Here is a 15,436-nt window from a genome sequence, read left to right as displayed (position 1 = left end):
CCCTACATGTGGCTGTTATCAGCTGCCTGGGCATACGGCAGGGCTCAGAAGGGAAAGATGAGGGGGGTAAGCTGTGCGGAGTGAATCAGGGTAAATTAAAAATCAAGGGATGTATGATACATTTTAAAACAATCTTTTATACAGAGCCCTGGTTTTTCGGGACACGTGTCACATTGGTATATTGTGTCCTTCCTGATCCCCCTCTTATAGCAGACTCTGCACCTCTTTTGACTCTTTCACTTTCCACCGGTTCCACTTCTCCTGGAAAGTGTTGCCCTGGTACGATGCGTGTGGCCTCGCTTCCAGAGGTACTGGGTGCCCCCCCCCTTCCTGGTCCCTAAAGATTAGATCTTGAAATTCCAGGAAAGTTCCCCTCTGGCCTGCACATCGACGTAGCACGTACGCATTGTACAATGCCATCTGAATGATGTGCCCGGCCAGCTTCTTATACCACACCGCATGACGCTGTAGGGCTTCAGGATTTGATCTTACAAGTCCATCCCTCCCATGTACCTATTGTAGTCCAGGATGCAGTCTGGTTTGGGGGTGGCCTTTCCTTCATATATCCTAAACCTGTAGGTATACCCTGATGCACTCTCGCACAGCTTATACATCTTCACGCCATACCTTGCCCTCTTACCCGGCAGGTACTGGCGGAATTTAACCCTCCCTTTAAAATGTACCAGGGACTCATCAATAGAAATACACTTCTCGGGGGTGTATGCTTGGGAAAACCGGGCACTGAAACGATCTAATAGGGGTCTCCATCTCGGGGTGGGCACGGCTCATTATCAGTATAATGTGAGAAGCGAAGTATTGCCTCATTTATTTATTTTTTTAGGTTCCAGTTCAGTTCTGAAGTTGCTTTGAGGTGCCCATATATTAGAAACCCCTATCAAACACCCCATTTTAGAAACTAGACCCCTCAAAGTATTCACAACAGCATGTAGAAAGTTTATGAACCCTTTAGGTGTTTCACAGAAATTTAGAGCAAAGTAGAGGTGAAATTTACATATTTTTTTTTGTCAGAAAATCCTCTTTATACCATTTTTTTTTATAACACAAAAGGATTTATCAGAGAAACGCAACTTAATATTTATTGCCCAGATTCTGCAGTTTAGAGAAATATCCCACATGTGGCCCTCGGGCGGTAATGGACTGAAGCACCGGCCTCCGAAGCAAAGGAGCGCCTAGTGGATTTTGAGGCCTCTTTTTTATTAGGCACCATGTCCGGTTTGAAGAGGTCTTGTGGTGCCTAAACATTGGAAACCCCCCAAAAGTGACCCCAATTTGGAAACTAGACCCCTTGAGGAATCCATTGTAGTTTTCTTGGGGTGCATGCGGCTTTTTGATCAGTTTTTATTCTATTTTTAGGTGGCGTGGTGACAAAAAAACAGCAATTCTACTATTGTTTTTTTATTCTTTTTTTTTTTACAGCGTTCACCGTGCGCTATAAATGACATATTCACTTTATTCTGCGGGGCGATACGATTACGGCGATACCAGATGTTTATAGTTTTTTTTTATGTCTTAAAGCGTTTGCACAATAAAATACGTTTTGTAAAAAATCATTCACTTTTTGTGTTACCTTATTCTAAGAGCCAGAACGTTTTTATTTTTCAATCAATAAAGCCGTGCGAGGACTTATTTTTTGCGCAACGAACTGTAGTTTCGATCAGGACCATTTTTCGGTACATGTGACTTTTTGATCTCTTTTTATTCCATTTTTTGGGAGGTGAAGTGACCAAACAATTGTGATTGTGGTACGGTTTATTAATATTTTTTTTTACGGCGTTCACCGTGCGGGATAAATAACAAAATAATTTTGTAGTTCAGGCCGTTACGGACGCGGCGATACCAATTATGTATAGTTTATTTGTTTGTTTATATATTTTTATTAATAATAATGGACTAATAATGGAATAATAAAGTGGGACTTTTACTTTTAAATCTTTTATTTTCTGATTTTTACACATCTTTTTTTAACTTTATTACTTTGTCCCACTAGGGGACTTGAGGGCAGGAGGCCCTGATCGCTATTCTAATACACTGCACTACATGCATAGTGCAGCGTATTAGAACTGTCAGCTACTCACTGACAGCAAGCATAGTGGGTCCTGACGTTGTCAGGACCCACTAGGCTTCCGTCTATGGAATAGCCGGACGCCATTGTTTGGTGTCCGGTTGCCATAGTCACCATCGCCGGCCGCTATCGTGTAGCAGGCCGGCGATGGCGGATTAACCCCTAAGAAGCCGCGATCGCTATTGAACGCGGCTTCTGAGGGGTTAATCGGCGGGGGAGCTCCGCGATCGGTCCCGGCACATTGAGCAGTAATAGTCTGCTGTCGGAAACAGCAGCTATCACAGCTCATGAACGCGCCCCGCACGAACGGCGCCGTGTTTACTCCATGACCTACTATTAGGTCACTGAGCGCGAACGCTACAGTTAGCATGACCTAATAGTAGGTCATGGAGCGTTAAGGGGTTAACAGTAGAGCTTATCTAAGCATTGTGGCTGACCAAGCTCAGCCCTTCATGGCAGCTGTTTACCTTATCACAGAAGGACACTTAAGCAGTAACTGCGAGAAGCTCGCCTGTCTAAGGTTCTGAAGGCCAAACGGAGGCCCAACGCTCTACTAGATGAGTGTTCTAATAAAGCGGCCATTTAGTATATTTATCGCAGTAATTGTAATTTATTTTTTATGTACCTGGACATAGCCAAGGTAACCAGAATGAAAAAAAAAAATCAATTATTGGAATTGTTGTCTGCATTCACAGGACTAGGAAAAAAAAGGGTAAAGTTAGAAACAAGGTTTCTAGAACACGCTTACATCTATATTTATGTAATGACTTTTGAAAAGCCAAGAACCGTTAAAATTATATTATTTTGATTGTACTGTAGGCATCTCAAAGCACATACAAGAACTAATATACATTAGCAGCATTAAAGGCATAAAACAATTTACATTGAAATAAACACAGTGTATACAATTAACAAATTTACAGATTTCATTATTCTAATGGAAATATAATAAAATAGATTTTAAAATGTACATAAAAGTTTAAAGGCTTTGTACACCTTTGAATTTTATTTTTTTTAATAACTTAGATGTGATCGATAACAGGTGGATCCTGCGTGGAACCGCTGATACTGAACCTGTCAGTGCCACTGACCTGATGGATTCAGGTCTCAGCGCAAGATACAGCTGCTCTGCATACAGGACACACAGCAGCTGTATCTCAAAAAGTAAAAATATATTTAAAAAAAAAAAGTATTTAGAAATTTGCACCACTGATAAGACATTTTTATTAAAAAAAACAAAAAATGATTTCAAAAAGTGTACATAGCCGTTAAGAAAAATAACATTTCAGTAATCAAGTGATATACGCATTAGTAAAGACAAATGTCAACTTGTTCCTAGTGCACCTACGAAGTTACAGGGGTATCTATTAAATTCTTATTAAAGAATTAGCAGGTGCCCCTGTTTATGCTGAAAATTGTTTACCCACCGAAATGTAATACTTCAGTCTCCCAAAGTCTTACCTGGAATCCCACATTGTTAAAAAAAGAACATTCCTCCCATTTTGTGTTTGGCACAAGGCTCTATAACACCATGCTCATAAGCGGTCAGTGTAGATATAGAAATATGTGCCATAGGTAACCACACAGAATAACACGTGAGAATTCCACAATGTGAAGAGGGTGAATAAGACTAAGGGTTAGAAAGGGGCCTAAATCCAAAAAGTCTGATTATTTTGTCCACAGTCCCACTACTAAGCTATCACACTCAAACAAAACAGAAAACCTAAAAAGTGGCAATACAGAAGATTCCCTATATCCTGTAAAAAGGTCCCGAGTTGTCCAGATCAGGACTAGTATTCATGAATCATAAGAGGACACAAACCCAAATGCATGGGCAACACACACAAGTCTCATGCTGCCACCTTCACTGCTGTATAATACAATGACAGACAATGTGATGGCAGGGAAATCATTGAATATCTGAAACTTGTAGAATGTTTTGTCCATGCCAGGGAAATCTGGTTGGGAAACACTACTCTATAGGCTAAGGCGGCATGGTGGGAACAAATGTTCACATTTGTTGGAACGGTCATGGTAGTTACAAGGTTGCTGGAGACTTTTTTTTTTCATTGCAAATAACTGAAGTTACATTACAACTGCAATTTTACCACATTGTTGCCCTAGCCTAGGATTTGTGACAGTAGAACTTTGTTAGGCTCTGTTAACATCTGTGTTCGGGTTTTCTGTTTGTTTTCTCCGTCATAAGACCAGAGAAACGAAATACCAGAGCCGCTGTATCCATCGCATGACAGAAACTAATGGTGCCCAGTGGAACCCATTGACTTATGGGTTCTGTTGGTCTTCAGTCATGGTGTCCATCACTTTGCCAGACAAAATAGCACAGCATGGAATACAGAATCTGTAATGGAGGCTCCTAATGGAGCCTCAGATGCAGAAATGAAGAGAGCCTTACAGATGGTGGGTTCTCTTATGACTCATTAAATTTGATAGGATGTTACTAAAGCTAAAAATACACACCTCAGATACCTAGAAGAGTGGATACAAAAGTGGGCCGTGAGGAATAGAATATGCCACTATGGTTTATCCTTTATGTTTAACAATTAAAGCGGACCATGCATTACAGATTATGGTCGGCTGAAAAGTCTGATTTCGATCGTTCTAGATTTACATAAATTTAGATAATTCTAATGCACCTTTTTGTGACACGTAGAAGGGCGACAGACGCCAACTGAACTCAGAGCTATGGAAGAGCTGATCTACAGGTTGTTTTTGTGGTCGGATGCAGTCCACGAAAAGTTGTTTATGGCAAACGGCAGATTTGCTTCACATAATTAGAAGCCCCGACAAGCACAGAGATAAAGGCAGATTTAAAGAGGCTCGGTCACCAGTTTATAACTGCCCTATCTTCTACCTAATCGGCGCTTTAATGTAGATAAGTAATGTGTTGTATTTTTTTTTTTTTACTTTTATTTTTGACAAAGTTATGAGCATTTTAAGTTATGCAAATTTGTTCTTAACCCCTTGCGTACCTTCGACGTAATAGTACGTCGCTGGCTGCTTATTCCAGCGTACCTTCGACGTACTATTACGGCGCAGGAATAAACTGTCACTATGTGAAATCACATAGTGACAGAACAGCGGGGGCAGCTGTCATTGACAGCTAACCGTCTCTGCTACCGGCCTGGGGACCAATTAGCAGTCCCCAATTCCGGCGATTGCTGTGATTGGTCAGTCTCTGAAGACTGACCAATCACAGCCGTCTGTGACGTCGTCTGCAGGAGAAAGCTCCTGTCACTTTCTCTGATCTCCTCACTTCTGTGAGATACGCGAGGAGATCAGAGAAAGCGGTGTAAAAAAAAAAAAAAAACACTATTTTTATTAACCCCTTCCCGAAAATGGGCGTATAGTAACGCCCTGAGGATGAAGCGGGCACAGGAGCTGTGCTCGCTCCATCTTCATCGGATGTCGGCTGTAATATACAGCCGACATCCCACTGCAATTACAGCGATCACTGTCCTCTCCGATCGCTGTAGTTTAACCCCTTAAATGCCGCTGTCAATAGCGACAGCTGCATTTAAGTGATTGATACAGAGGGAGGGGGCTCCCTCTGCACCCCATTGCCCCCCCCCGCGAAAAATCGCGGGTTTCTGATGGTTGCAATGGCAACCAGGAAGCCTAGCAACGGCTTCCTGGTTGCCAGGTACGGGATCCTATTAGGTCCTGCCCAAGGCAGGACGTAATAGGCTCAACTGTCAGTTGTAAAGTGACAGTTACAATACACTGCACTACATCAGCACATACAGAAGTAGTGCAGTGTATTGTACAGGGGATCAGAAGATCAGATCTTCCAGTCCCCTAGTATGTGTAAAATAAAAAGTGAAAGAAAAGTAAAAAAAAAAGTTTAGATAAATAAATACAAGTTTTACGTAATAAAAACAATAAATCGCCTTGTTTCCCTGACCAAGCCCTTTATAATTAGAAAAAAAATGAAAAAAAAGACAAAAACTAGACATAATAGGTATCGCCGCGTTCGTATCGGCCTGACCTAAAAAAATATCATATTATTTATCCCGCACGGTGAACACCGCAAAAAAAAATACCATAAAAAACAATGGCAGAATTTCCTTTTTTGGTCACGTTGTTTCCAAAAAAATGGAATAAAAAGTGATCAAAAAGTCGCGCGTAGCCAAACATGGTACCAATAAAAACGACAGTGTGTCACGCAAAAAATGTATGTACTCCGCACAGATTACATATGCCCATTATAAACTGAAACACCAGTAAAACACTAAACAAAACTACTACCAAGCAAAATCTGCGCTCCAAAAGCCAAATGGCGCTCCTTGTGGGCCTGGCAGTGTGCCCAAACAGCGGTTTATGACCACATATGGGGTATTACCGTACTCTGGAGAACCGCTTAACAATTTATGGGGCGTATGTCTCCAGTGGTACAAGCTGGGCCCAACGCATTGGGCACTGAAATAGCATATATGTGGAAAATATCAATTTTCAATCTGCAACATCCACTGTGCACTAATTTCTGCAAAACCTTTGGGGGTCAAAATGCTCACTACACTTCTAGATGAATTCCTTGAGGGGTGTAGTTTCCTAAATGGGGTCACTTCTCGGGAGTTTTCACTGTACTGGTACCTCAGCGCAATGCAACATGGCACCAAAAACCAATTTTGTAAAATCTCCACTCCAAAAACGAAATTGCACTTTTTCCGTTTAGACCCTTGCCGTATGTCCAAATAGCCGTTTACAACCACATATGGGGTATTTCCGTAATCAGGAGAAATTGTGTAACACATTTTGGGGTGTCTTTTCTCCTGTATTCCTTGTGGAAATGAAAAATTCTGAGCTAAAGCTACAGGTTATTGGGAAAAAAAAATGTTTTCATTTTCACGGACCAATTCTAATAAAATCTATAAAACACCTGAGGGCTCAAAATGCTCACTACACCACTAATTTAATTCTTTCAGGGGTATAGTCTCCAAATTGGGATCACATCTGGGGAATTTCTACTGTACTGGTACTTCAGGGACTCTGCAAATGCGACATGGCCCCCAGAAACCAATTCAGCAAAATCTGAGCTGCAAAATCCAAATGGTGCTCCGTCCCTTCTGAGCCCTGCCATGGGTCCAAACAGCAGTTTATTACCACATAATGGGGTATTTCCGTAATCAGGAGAAATTGCTTTACAAATTTTGAGGTGCTTTTTCTCCTTTATTCCTTATAAAAATTAGAAAATTCTGTGTTTTTTCCAAAAAAAAAGTCTCTTTTCATCTTCACAGACTAATTCCAATAAATTCAGCAAAAAACCTGTGGGGTCAAAATGATTACTATACCACTAGAAAAATTCCTTGAGGGGTATAGTTTCCAAAATGGGGTCACTTTTGGGGGGATTCCACTGTTTAGGCCCCCCCCTGGCGTTGCAAACGTGACACGGCACTGAAAACCATTCCAGTAAAATCAGAGCTCCAAAATCCAAATGGGGGTCCTTCCCTTCTGAGCCCTGCTGTGGGTCCAAACAGCAGTTTATTACCACATATGGGGTATTTCCGTAATCGCGAGAAATTGCTTTACAAATGTTGGGGTGCTTTCTCTCCTTTATTTCTTGCAAAAATTAGAAATTTTTACGTTTTTCCAGAAAAAAAGTAGATTTTCATTTTCACAGACTAACTCCAGAAAATATAGCAAAATACCTGTGGGGTCAAAATGCTAACTATACCCCTAGATAAATTCCCTGAGGGGTGTAGTTTAAAAAATGGGGGTCACTTTTGGGGGTTTCCACTGTTTTGGCACCACAAGACCTCTTCAAACCTGACATGGTGCCTAAAATATATTCTGAAAAAAGGAGGCCCCAAAATCCAAGAGGTGCTTCCTTTGCTTCTGAGGCCTGTGTTTCAGTCCATTAGCGCACTAGGGCCACGTGTGGGATATTTCTAAAAACTGCAGAATCTGGGCAATAAATATTGAGTTGCGTTTCTCAGGTAAAACCTTCTGTGGTACAGAAGAAAATGTATTACATATGAATTTTGTAAAAAAAAATGAAATTTGAAAATTTCAGCTCTACTTTCCTTCAATTCCTGTAAAACGCCTAAAGGGTTGAAACACTTTCTGAATGCTGTTTTGGATACTTTGAGGGGTGCAGTTTTCAAAATGGGGTGTTTTATGGGGGTTTCTAAAATATAGGGCACTCAAAACCACTTCAGAACTGAACTCGTCCCTGAAAAAAATCGCTTTTTGAAATTTTCTTAAAAATATGAGAAATTGCTGCTAAAGTTCTAAGCCTTGTGATGTCATAGAAAAATAAAAGGATGTTCAAAAAACGATGCAAACATAAAGTAGACATATGGGAGATGTTAATTGGTAACTATTTTGTGTGGTATTACCATCTGTTTTACAAGCAGATGCATTTAAAATTGGAAAAATCATAATTTATTCATATTTTCGCTAAATGTTGGTGTTTTTCACAAATAAGCAATGAATTTATCGACCAAATTTTTGCACTTAACTAAAGTACAATATGTCACGAGAAAACAATCTCAGAATCAATTGGATAGGTAAAAGCATTCCGGAGTTACATGTCAGATTTGAAAAAATGGGTCTGGTCCTCAAGGCCAAAATGAGCTGGGTACTCAAGGGGTTAATGCCCAAGTGGGTGTTTTTTTACTTTTCACCAAGTGGGCGTAGTAAAGACAAGTGTATGACGCTGACCAATCAGCATCATACACTTCTCTTCATTCATGTTCAGCTGTACTCACAGAACAGCGTGATCTCGGGTAAGTGCTGTCACTTACTCCCACATTAACTTTACCGGAGTGTCGGGAGAATGAAAAGACATCGCATTCTGGCTGGAGTCGATGTCTTTTTATTTTTGTTTTATTTTTTTAAAGTATGTATTTTTATTTTCCAACAATTACAGACAAGCGTCGATGTCTTAATTCTCCAGACGATCCGGTAAAGTTACTGTGGGAGTAAGTGACAGAACAGCGTGATCTCGCGAGATCACACTGTGCTGTAAGTACAGCTGAACATGAATGAAGAGAAGTGTATGACGCTGATTGGTCAGCATCATACACTTCTCTTTACAACGTCCACTTGGTCAAGAGTAAAAAAACGCCCACTTGGTCATGAAGAACAAATTTGCATAACACTTAAAATGCTCATAACTTTGTCAAAAATATATATTTTTTAAAAACAAAACACATTACTTATCTACATTAAATCGCCTATTAGATAAGGTAGACGATAGGGCAGTTATAAACTGGTGACAGAGCCTCTACAACTTATGGCTTTGTTATCTAAAACAAGCAGCTTCACAGACTGACCATAAACAAGTCCTTTAGAATTCACTAATGTATAGCCAGCTTAACGGAAAGTATGTGTATGAACTAGGTCATTTTGCAAATAAAACAGCACTCTATTTTCAAGACCTACATACCAACAAAAATGGCAAAAAATGTAAATCAGACATTTGAGTAGTGTAAGGGTATGTTCACACGGGCGATTTTCAGCCGTTTTTTGGGCCATAAACGTCCTGAAAAACGGCTGAAAAATCGGAAGCAGAACGCCGTATTTCCCATGGAAATCAATGGGCAGATGTTTGTAGGCGTTCTGCTTCGACGGGGCGATATTTTAAGCCTCATTTTCAAATAATGGCGCGTAAAAAAACGCCCCGTAAAAAGAAGTGCATGTCACTTCTTGAGCCGTTTTTCATGGACTCAGTAGAAAAATAGCTCGAAAAACGCTGCAAAAAACGGCTGAAAATCAGGCCCGTTTTTTGTTAAGCGTGTGAACATACCCTCAATATTCAGTTTTGTTAGTGAATCCTGTTGGGAATGCTTCACTTATTCATGAGTTATTATTCTTATTCTCAACTGAAAACGGAACCTTTTTCAGGGAAACATAAATGTTGCCATTTCAGCTCTTAACCCCTTAATGACCGGCCTATTTTAAACCTTAATGACCAAGCTATTTTTTAAGTTTTTCCTTCGTCACATTCCAAGAGCTATATTTTTTATTTTTGCGTCTACATAGCTGTATAAGGTATAAGGTCTTGTTTTTTGCGGGACAAGTTGTATTTTTGGGGGGGGAAAGAAACTTATACATTTTGCCACTCTTTTTTGCGTCTTAGATTTACGCCGTTTACTGTGTGGTATAAATAACATAACTTTATTCAGTGAGTCATTACGATTGTGGCGATACCCAATTTATATAGGTTTTGTATGTTTTACTACTTTTACACAGTAAAAACATTTTTCTTCAAAATTATTTGTATTTGTGTCGCCATGTTTTAAGAGCCATAATTGATTTCTTTTTACGCCGATGCAGCGGTATGAGGGCTTGTTTTTTGCGTTCACCATGCGGGTTATATAACGTAATCACTTTACGCTTTATGGGGTTGTTACAAACGCGGCGATACCAGATGTGTAATGTTTTAATTTTTTCATATTAAAGTATTTTTTAAAGGGAAAAAGTGGGTTTTCAATTTTTTTTTATTTATTCAACTTTATTTTTAGTCCAACTAGGGGACTTCCCTATGCGATCTTCTTATCGTTTTTATAATACACTGCAATACTTCTGTATTGCAGCATATTATTGCCTATCAGTGTAAAACTGACGGGCACCTGCTTGGTCATGCCTCAGGCATGGCCTAGCAGGCATCCACTACAGGAAAACCTGGGGGCCTCTGTTAGGCCCCCGGCTGCCATTGTCACCCTACGATTGCAGGGTGCTGATGGGGTGAGAGAGGGAGCTCCCTCCCTCCAAAACCACTTGTATGCGGCGCTCGCTATTGAGTGCCGCATCTAAGGGGTTAAACGGGTGAGATCAATGTTGAAATCGATCCCCTCAGTTAGTGCAGGTTTCTGGCGGTCTTTAAACCGCCCGACACCCGCTTTAGCCGGCACAGGACACCCGTGCCGGGCTTATGTCAGAGCACCGTGAAAAGGCGGCACTCTGGCATAATTATTCTTAACGGCCGCCGTGAAAAGGGTTATTGGTGGTGGTTAAGGGGTTAAAATAAAATGGTTTAAAATAGTAGTCCTGGGGAAAACAAAAAAAGATGGAGAAAAATAAATAATGATGGTGTCTGATCTACAGATGTTTTAAACTACTGACTTTGCTAAACACTTATATAGCTGTGAAATAGGGTTGTACACAAAGGCCCAGATTTACTAAGACTGGAGTTTCATAAGAAACTTCGGCCGCATGCATACGACCGTAACTTTAATCCACAATTACGGATCCGTAATTTCAGATCAAAGTACGAATTCATTAATTTATATTGCCCACGGTCACCTTCCCGTATATATACACGGAAAGGTGTCCTGGCCGTAGAAAGCATCCACAAAAACAGGACATATATACTTTACCACGGGAGCACGGCACGCGGGTGATTGTCCACGGCTGTCCGTACTACAGATGTGTGCAAGGGGCCTTAGTCTAAAGCACACTGACTAAGATGCAAAGCGCACTCCTCTTAATAAATTTACTGTGTCTTGCACTGTCTGTGCACCACAAAGTGAAATCTATGCCAGCTACAAGCGGATATTGATTTCTGCTAGAGTTTACGTCAATTTCTGGAGTAAATTCTGCCGGCTGCAGGTAGCCCACCTGATTGAAAAGTGGCAAGAAAGATACAAAAGGATAAAAAGTCACATTTTTGCGTGTGCCAAAATGTGCAACTTTTTACCGCAAAACATTTAATAAATTCTACCCCTAGGGCTGCTAACAAAAATGGGAAAAAGCTGATAAATCACTGCAAAAAGGGCTTTTCTGTTTGCAGTCATGGCTATCCCATAGATGCTGCAGAACAGGACACATCTGTGGGTTAAACATTATACAGTGCAGTGCCGGTCACTACTATGATCCTTTATATAATAAAATGTTAATTTAAAAAATTAAAAAAACATAAATCCCCTTTAATCTTAGATTTTATTCTAATGTTCAAGATAGCTGCCCCTTACGACATGAAAATTTTTTGCCGTCTTTCTATAATAGTACAACATATAGGACATTTATCGAGAACCTCGGCACAGTCAACACACACTACTAGGTGACCACAAGGGATAAACACAATGCAGACAGCTTTGTCCATACACACTTTGCATATTCTCTCCTCTTCCAGTTTCCTCAACTTTTCTTCTATGCTGTTCTCTGTAAAACATCAAATTTTATTAGAAGAGAAAAACCTAAAGTCATGTGAAAACTTTCTGCAATTAGAATAAGGTCTATTCATATTCAGGAACATGGGTAGAAAAAGCTATAAATCTATATATGCAATTACAAACATTGACTGTCTTGTAAATGGAGATTTAGAAGGCTGTTGTCTAATAATACTTAGTTACAGCCTGGTATTATAGTTTGTTCTCATCCACAGACGCATTTAAAATTTTACTGGATACTAAGCTCATATCCTCCAGCATTCCCTGCTTGTTCATTGTGTGTACAGATCCTGCTCTGGTGATTTGTATCCTGGGAAAATAAAGTCTTTATTCCAGTAATGTTATGTAGGTGAAACTAATTCTCCCACAATGCAGTGCAGATCAGAGAAATGCATTATAAGAGCTCAACTAAAAACGGTTAGGAGTGTATTTGTCAACAAGCGGCTGACAGCGTCAAATCTGCTTACAGATCTAAATGCAACTCGGCTGCCATGCATTTGTAATGCCAGAACACGGCAAGATAAATAAACCAAAGCATTTGTAAAGGTACACAACCTTTATAGGGTTTCACTCTATCTAGGACGAGATCTGATCACCATTGGGTGCATCAACTCCTATGTCAATGTGTAGAAATTTAGTTTCATTCCTTCCCTTTTGCCATCCCTTGGTTGAACTTGAAGGACATGTATCTTTTTTCCACCGTACTAACTAAGTAACCAGCTCTCCCCTACCTGTCCGAAACAACGTTCAGCATTACATTAACTCACATTTAAAAGGGCCTTTTTCAACATAAGCACTGATGGCATGTTGATTAAATATGATATACTTGTTTGATTGGTTCAGGTCTGACCATTGGGATTCCAGTCCATGCCCACAAAAAATAGGTCATGGTGCTCGGTAAAGCACAGTTGTCTCAGTGCCACTCCTGACCAAACACTTTATTAGAACTGCTACACAACCCCTTACACTTAAACAAAGCTATGTTGCAGTTTCCAACACACCGCTAGGTCAGGCGTGCCACTTTTTAAAAAAAAAACAAAAAACAAAGCCTAAAGGTCCCCTTACACGGCTTGTCCTGGGTCGTTTAAACGAGTGTCGATGAATGAGACAGCTCGTTGATTGGCGCTCGTTTGCTGATTTCACAAGGAGTTAGTATTGGGACGAGTGCTCAATACTCCAAACGCTTGTCCCCATACGTTATTATGTCGGCAGCACGTCTCCGCTTACACAGAGAACTGTGCTGCCGACAACGATATTTTTCATTTTTAAAACGATGCGATCAGCAGATGAACGAGCGTTTGCTTGCTCACCTGCTGATCGCTGTCCTGTTTACATAGGGCAATTATCGGCTACGAGCGTTTGCCCGATAATTGACCCATGTAAAAGTTAAGGCAACGTTGGCTTTTTGTTGTAGGTATTGGTGGGGCTCCCAGCAATTGAACATTGACGGCTTATCTAATTTTCAAATTTAACCTTTTGGTGGAAAAACCTTCTAAAGGACTGTAGTGTAATGAAGTCAGACAACTCCAATGTCATATTCTTGCTGCAGGATAGGAAGATCAACAGTCGCCCAGAAGAAACAGGGCTCAAAAAGTTATTCAAGGCCAGGAAAAACTTAAAATTTTACGCAACTCTAAAACTTCCATGAATGCCATTAAAAATAATTATTAATCACTATATCTCCTCTTTGATACCATTTGGTCTCATATTGGAATCAAATCTGAGAACTATATAAGGAATTCTTCTCTATATGTGTCCCAAATCAGCCATTGCCCCCCTTATTACAATCCTGGCTCTGGCTGTTAAACAACTGGTTACAACGAACACCTCCCCCACTGCTCTATCTGCAACAGTAGGGAAATAATGTTAAGTCCCACCCCTTGGCTAAGCACCTCCCATTCAACCATCTGCCAACCAAAAACAAGTTCCCTGCAAGATTTCTACAAGACTGCTTCAGGAACATGCAGAAAATCCTGCAGATTGACAAACGGGGTGGTTACATCTATCTCAGGTTTACTTTTAGAATTTCTAGGATTAGTGTTTCAGCTGCCTTCTCCCAGAACAAACAGATCTACATAAGAACTTCATTATTATTTCATGTCCCAATCTCTGCCTAGAAACATTAAAGTTCAGACACTTCAAAAACTTCACATATATAAGTGAAAATACTAATATTTGGTCAGCTTCTTTGCCAGTGCGTGAAGACAGATAGCTTTAATGCATAATGGGTAGGGCACTGTATAAAAGGGCACAAATACCTTCTGAAATCCAGTTAATATCAGTTTTGTTATAGATAATTTTGAGAATTTCCCATTATGTGATCTAAAAGGGGTTTTTACAATCCTATGTATCATTGTATGATCAGAGGCAGTTCGACTCCTGGAGCCCCCATCAACCAGAAGGACAACAGGGCAGAATTGCTCTAGCTCCTTCCCTTGCAATAGGCCATCAATGTAGGAATAGTGGGGGTCCAGCCCCCAATTATACACCGAGGACCTATACTAGGAGCCTATGATGCTGTTCGTGTCATCAGACCCACGTTTGGGCAGGGGTTTGCTGCCAAATATGCGCTTGTGTGAAATTGGCCTTAAAAGGGAATCGGCAACTAGATTTTAGAGCACTTCGCCCTTATTCACACGACAGTGAAAAAAAATGTCCATTAAAAACTGATCAACTTGTCAGTTTTTCATGGCCGTTTTGCATCAGTGTGTCTCCAACTTTTCTTGCATTTCCAGTCCGTCTGTCCGTTTGACATCCATTTTACATCAGTTTTTCATGGCCGTTAAAAAATACTGATGAATTTCATTGGTCAAGTTTTTTGTGTCCCAGCCCCCTGAAAACACCCAAAGGAAGGTCACATGTTCACCTAGACACTATTTACAGCGCCCCTGTATATGATGCCACACATCCCTGTATATTATGCCACACAGCTGCCCTGTAGATGGTGCCACACACCTCCCTGTAGATGGTGCCACACACCTCCCTGTAGATGGTGCCACACACCTCCCTGTAGATGGTGCCACACAGCCCCCTGTAGATGGTGCCACACAGCCCCCTGTAGATGGTGCCACACAACCCCCTGTAGATGGTGCCACACAACCCCCTGTATATGATGCCACACAGCCCCCTGTATATGATGCCACACACCTCCCTGTAGATGCCACACAGGCCCGATGTATATGATGCCACACAGCCCGTCATGAATGCCCTACATACTCAC

General features: G+C 40.7%; 1 protein-coding gene across 8 annotated transcripts in view; it reads right to left on the bottom strand.

Annotated features, from left to right (window-relative positions):
* The window catches only part of XIAP (X-linked inhibitor of apoptosis), a 115,900-nt gene that overhangs the window by 13,707 nt on the left and 86,757 nt on the right, over positions 1–15,436 (bottom strand). For 4 of the 8 annotated variants that reach the window (XM_075835775.1, XM_075835773.1, XM_075835778.1 and 1 more), the window contains one exon: positions 12,156–12,208. The exons of 1 other annotated variant lie outside the window; for it this stretch is intronic. In XM_075835775.1, coding sequence (XP_075691890.1) covers positions 12,156–12,208 — 53 coding nt within the window. Of the gene's footprint in view, positions 1–10,371; positions 12,209–15,436 lie in introns of those variants that run through there. 3 more of the 8 variants (XM_075835776.1, XM_075835779.1, XM_075835781.1) reach the window with 1 other exon arrangement.

The sequence above is a fragment of the Rhinoderma darwinii genome, chromosome 8 (assembly GCF_050947455.1).
Source record: "Rhinoderma darwinii isolate aRhiDar2 chromosome 8, aRhiDar2.hap1, whole genome shotgun sequence".
NCBI lineage: Eukaryota > Metazoa > Chordata > Amphibia > Anura > Rhinodermatidae > Rhinoderma > Rhinoderma darwinii.
The sequence above is the reverse complement of the archived record's forward strand: the minus strand, read 5'-3'. Positions and strand labels throughout refer to the sequence as shown.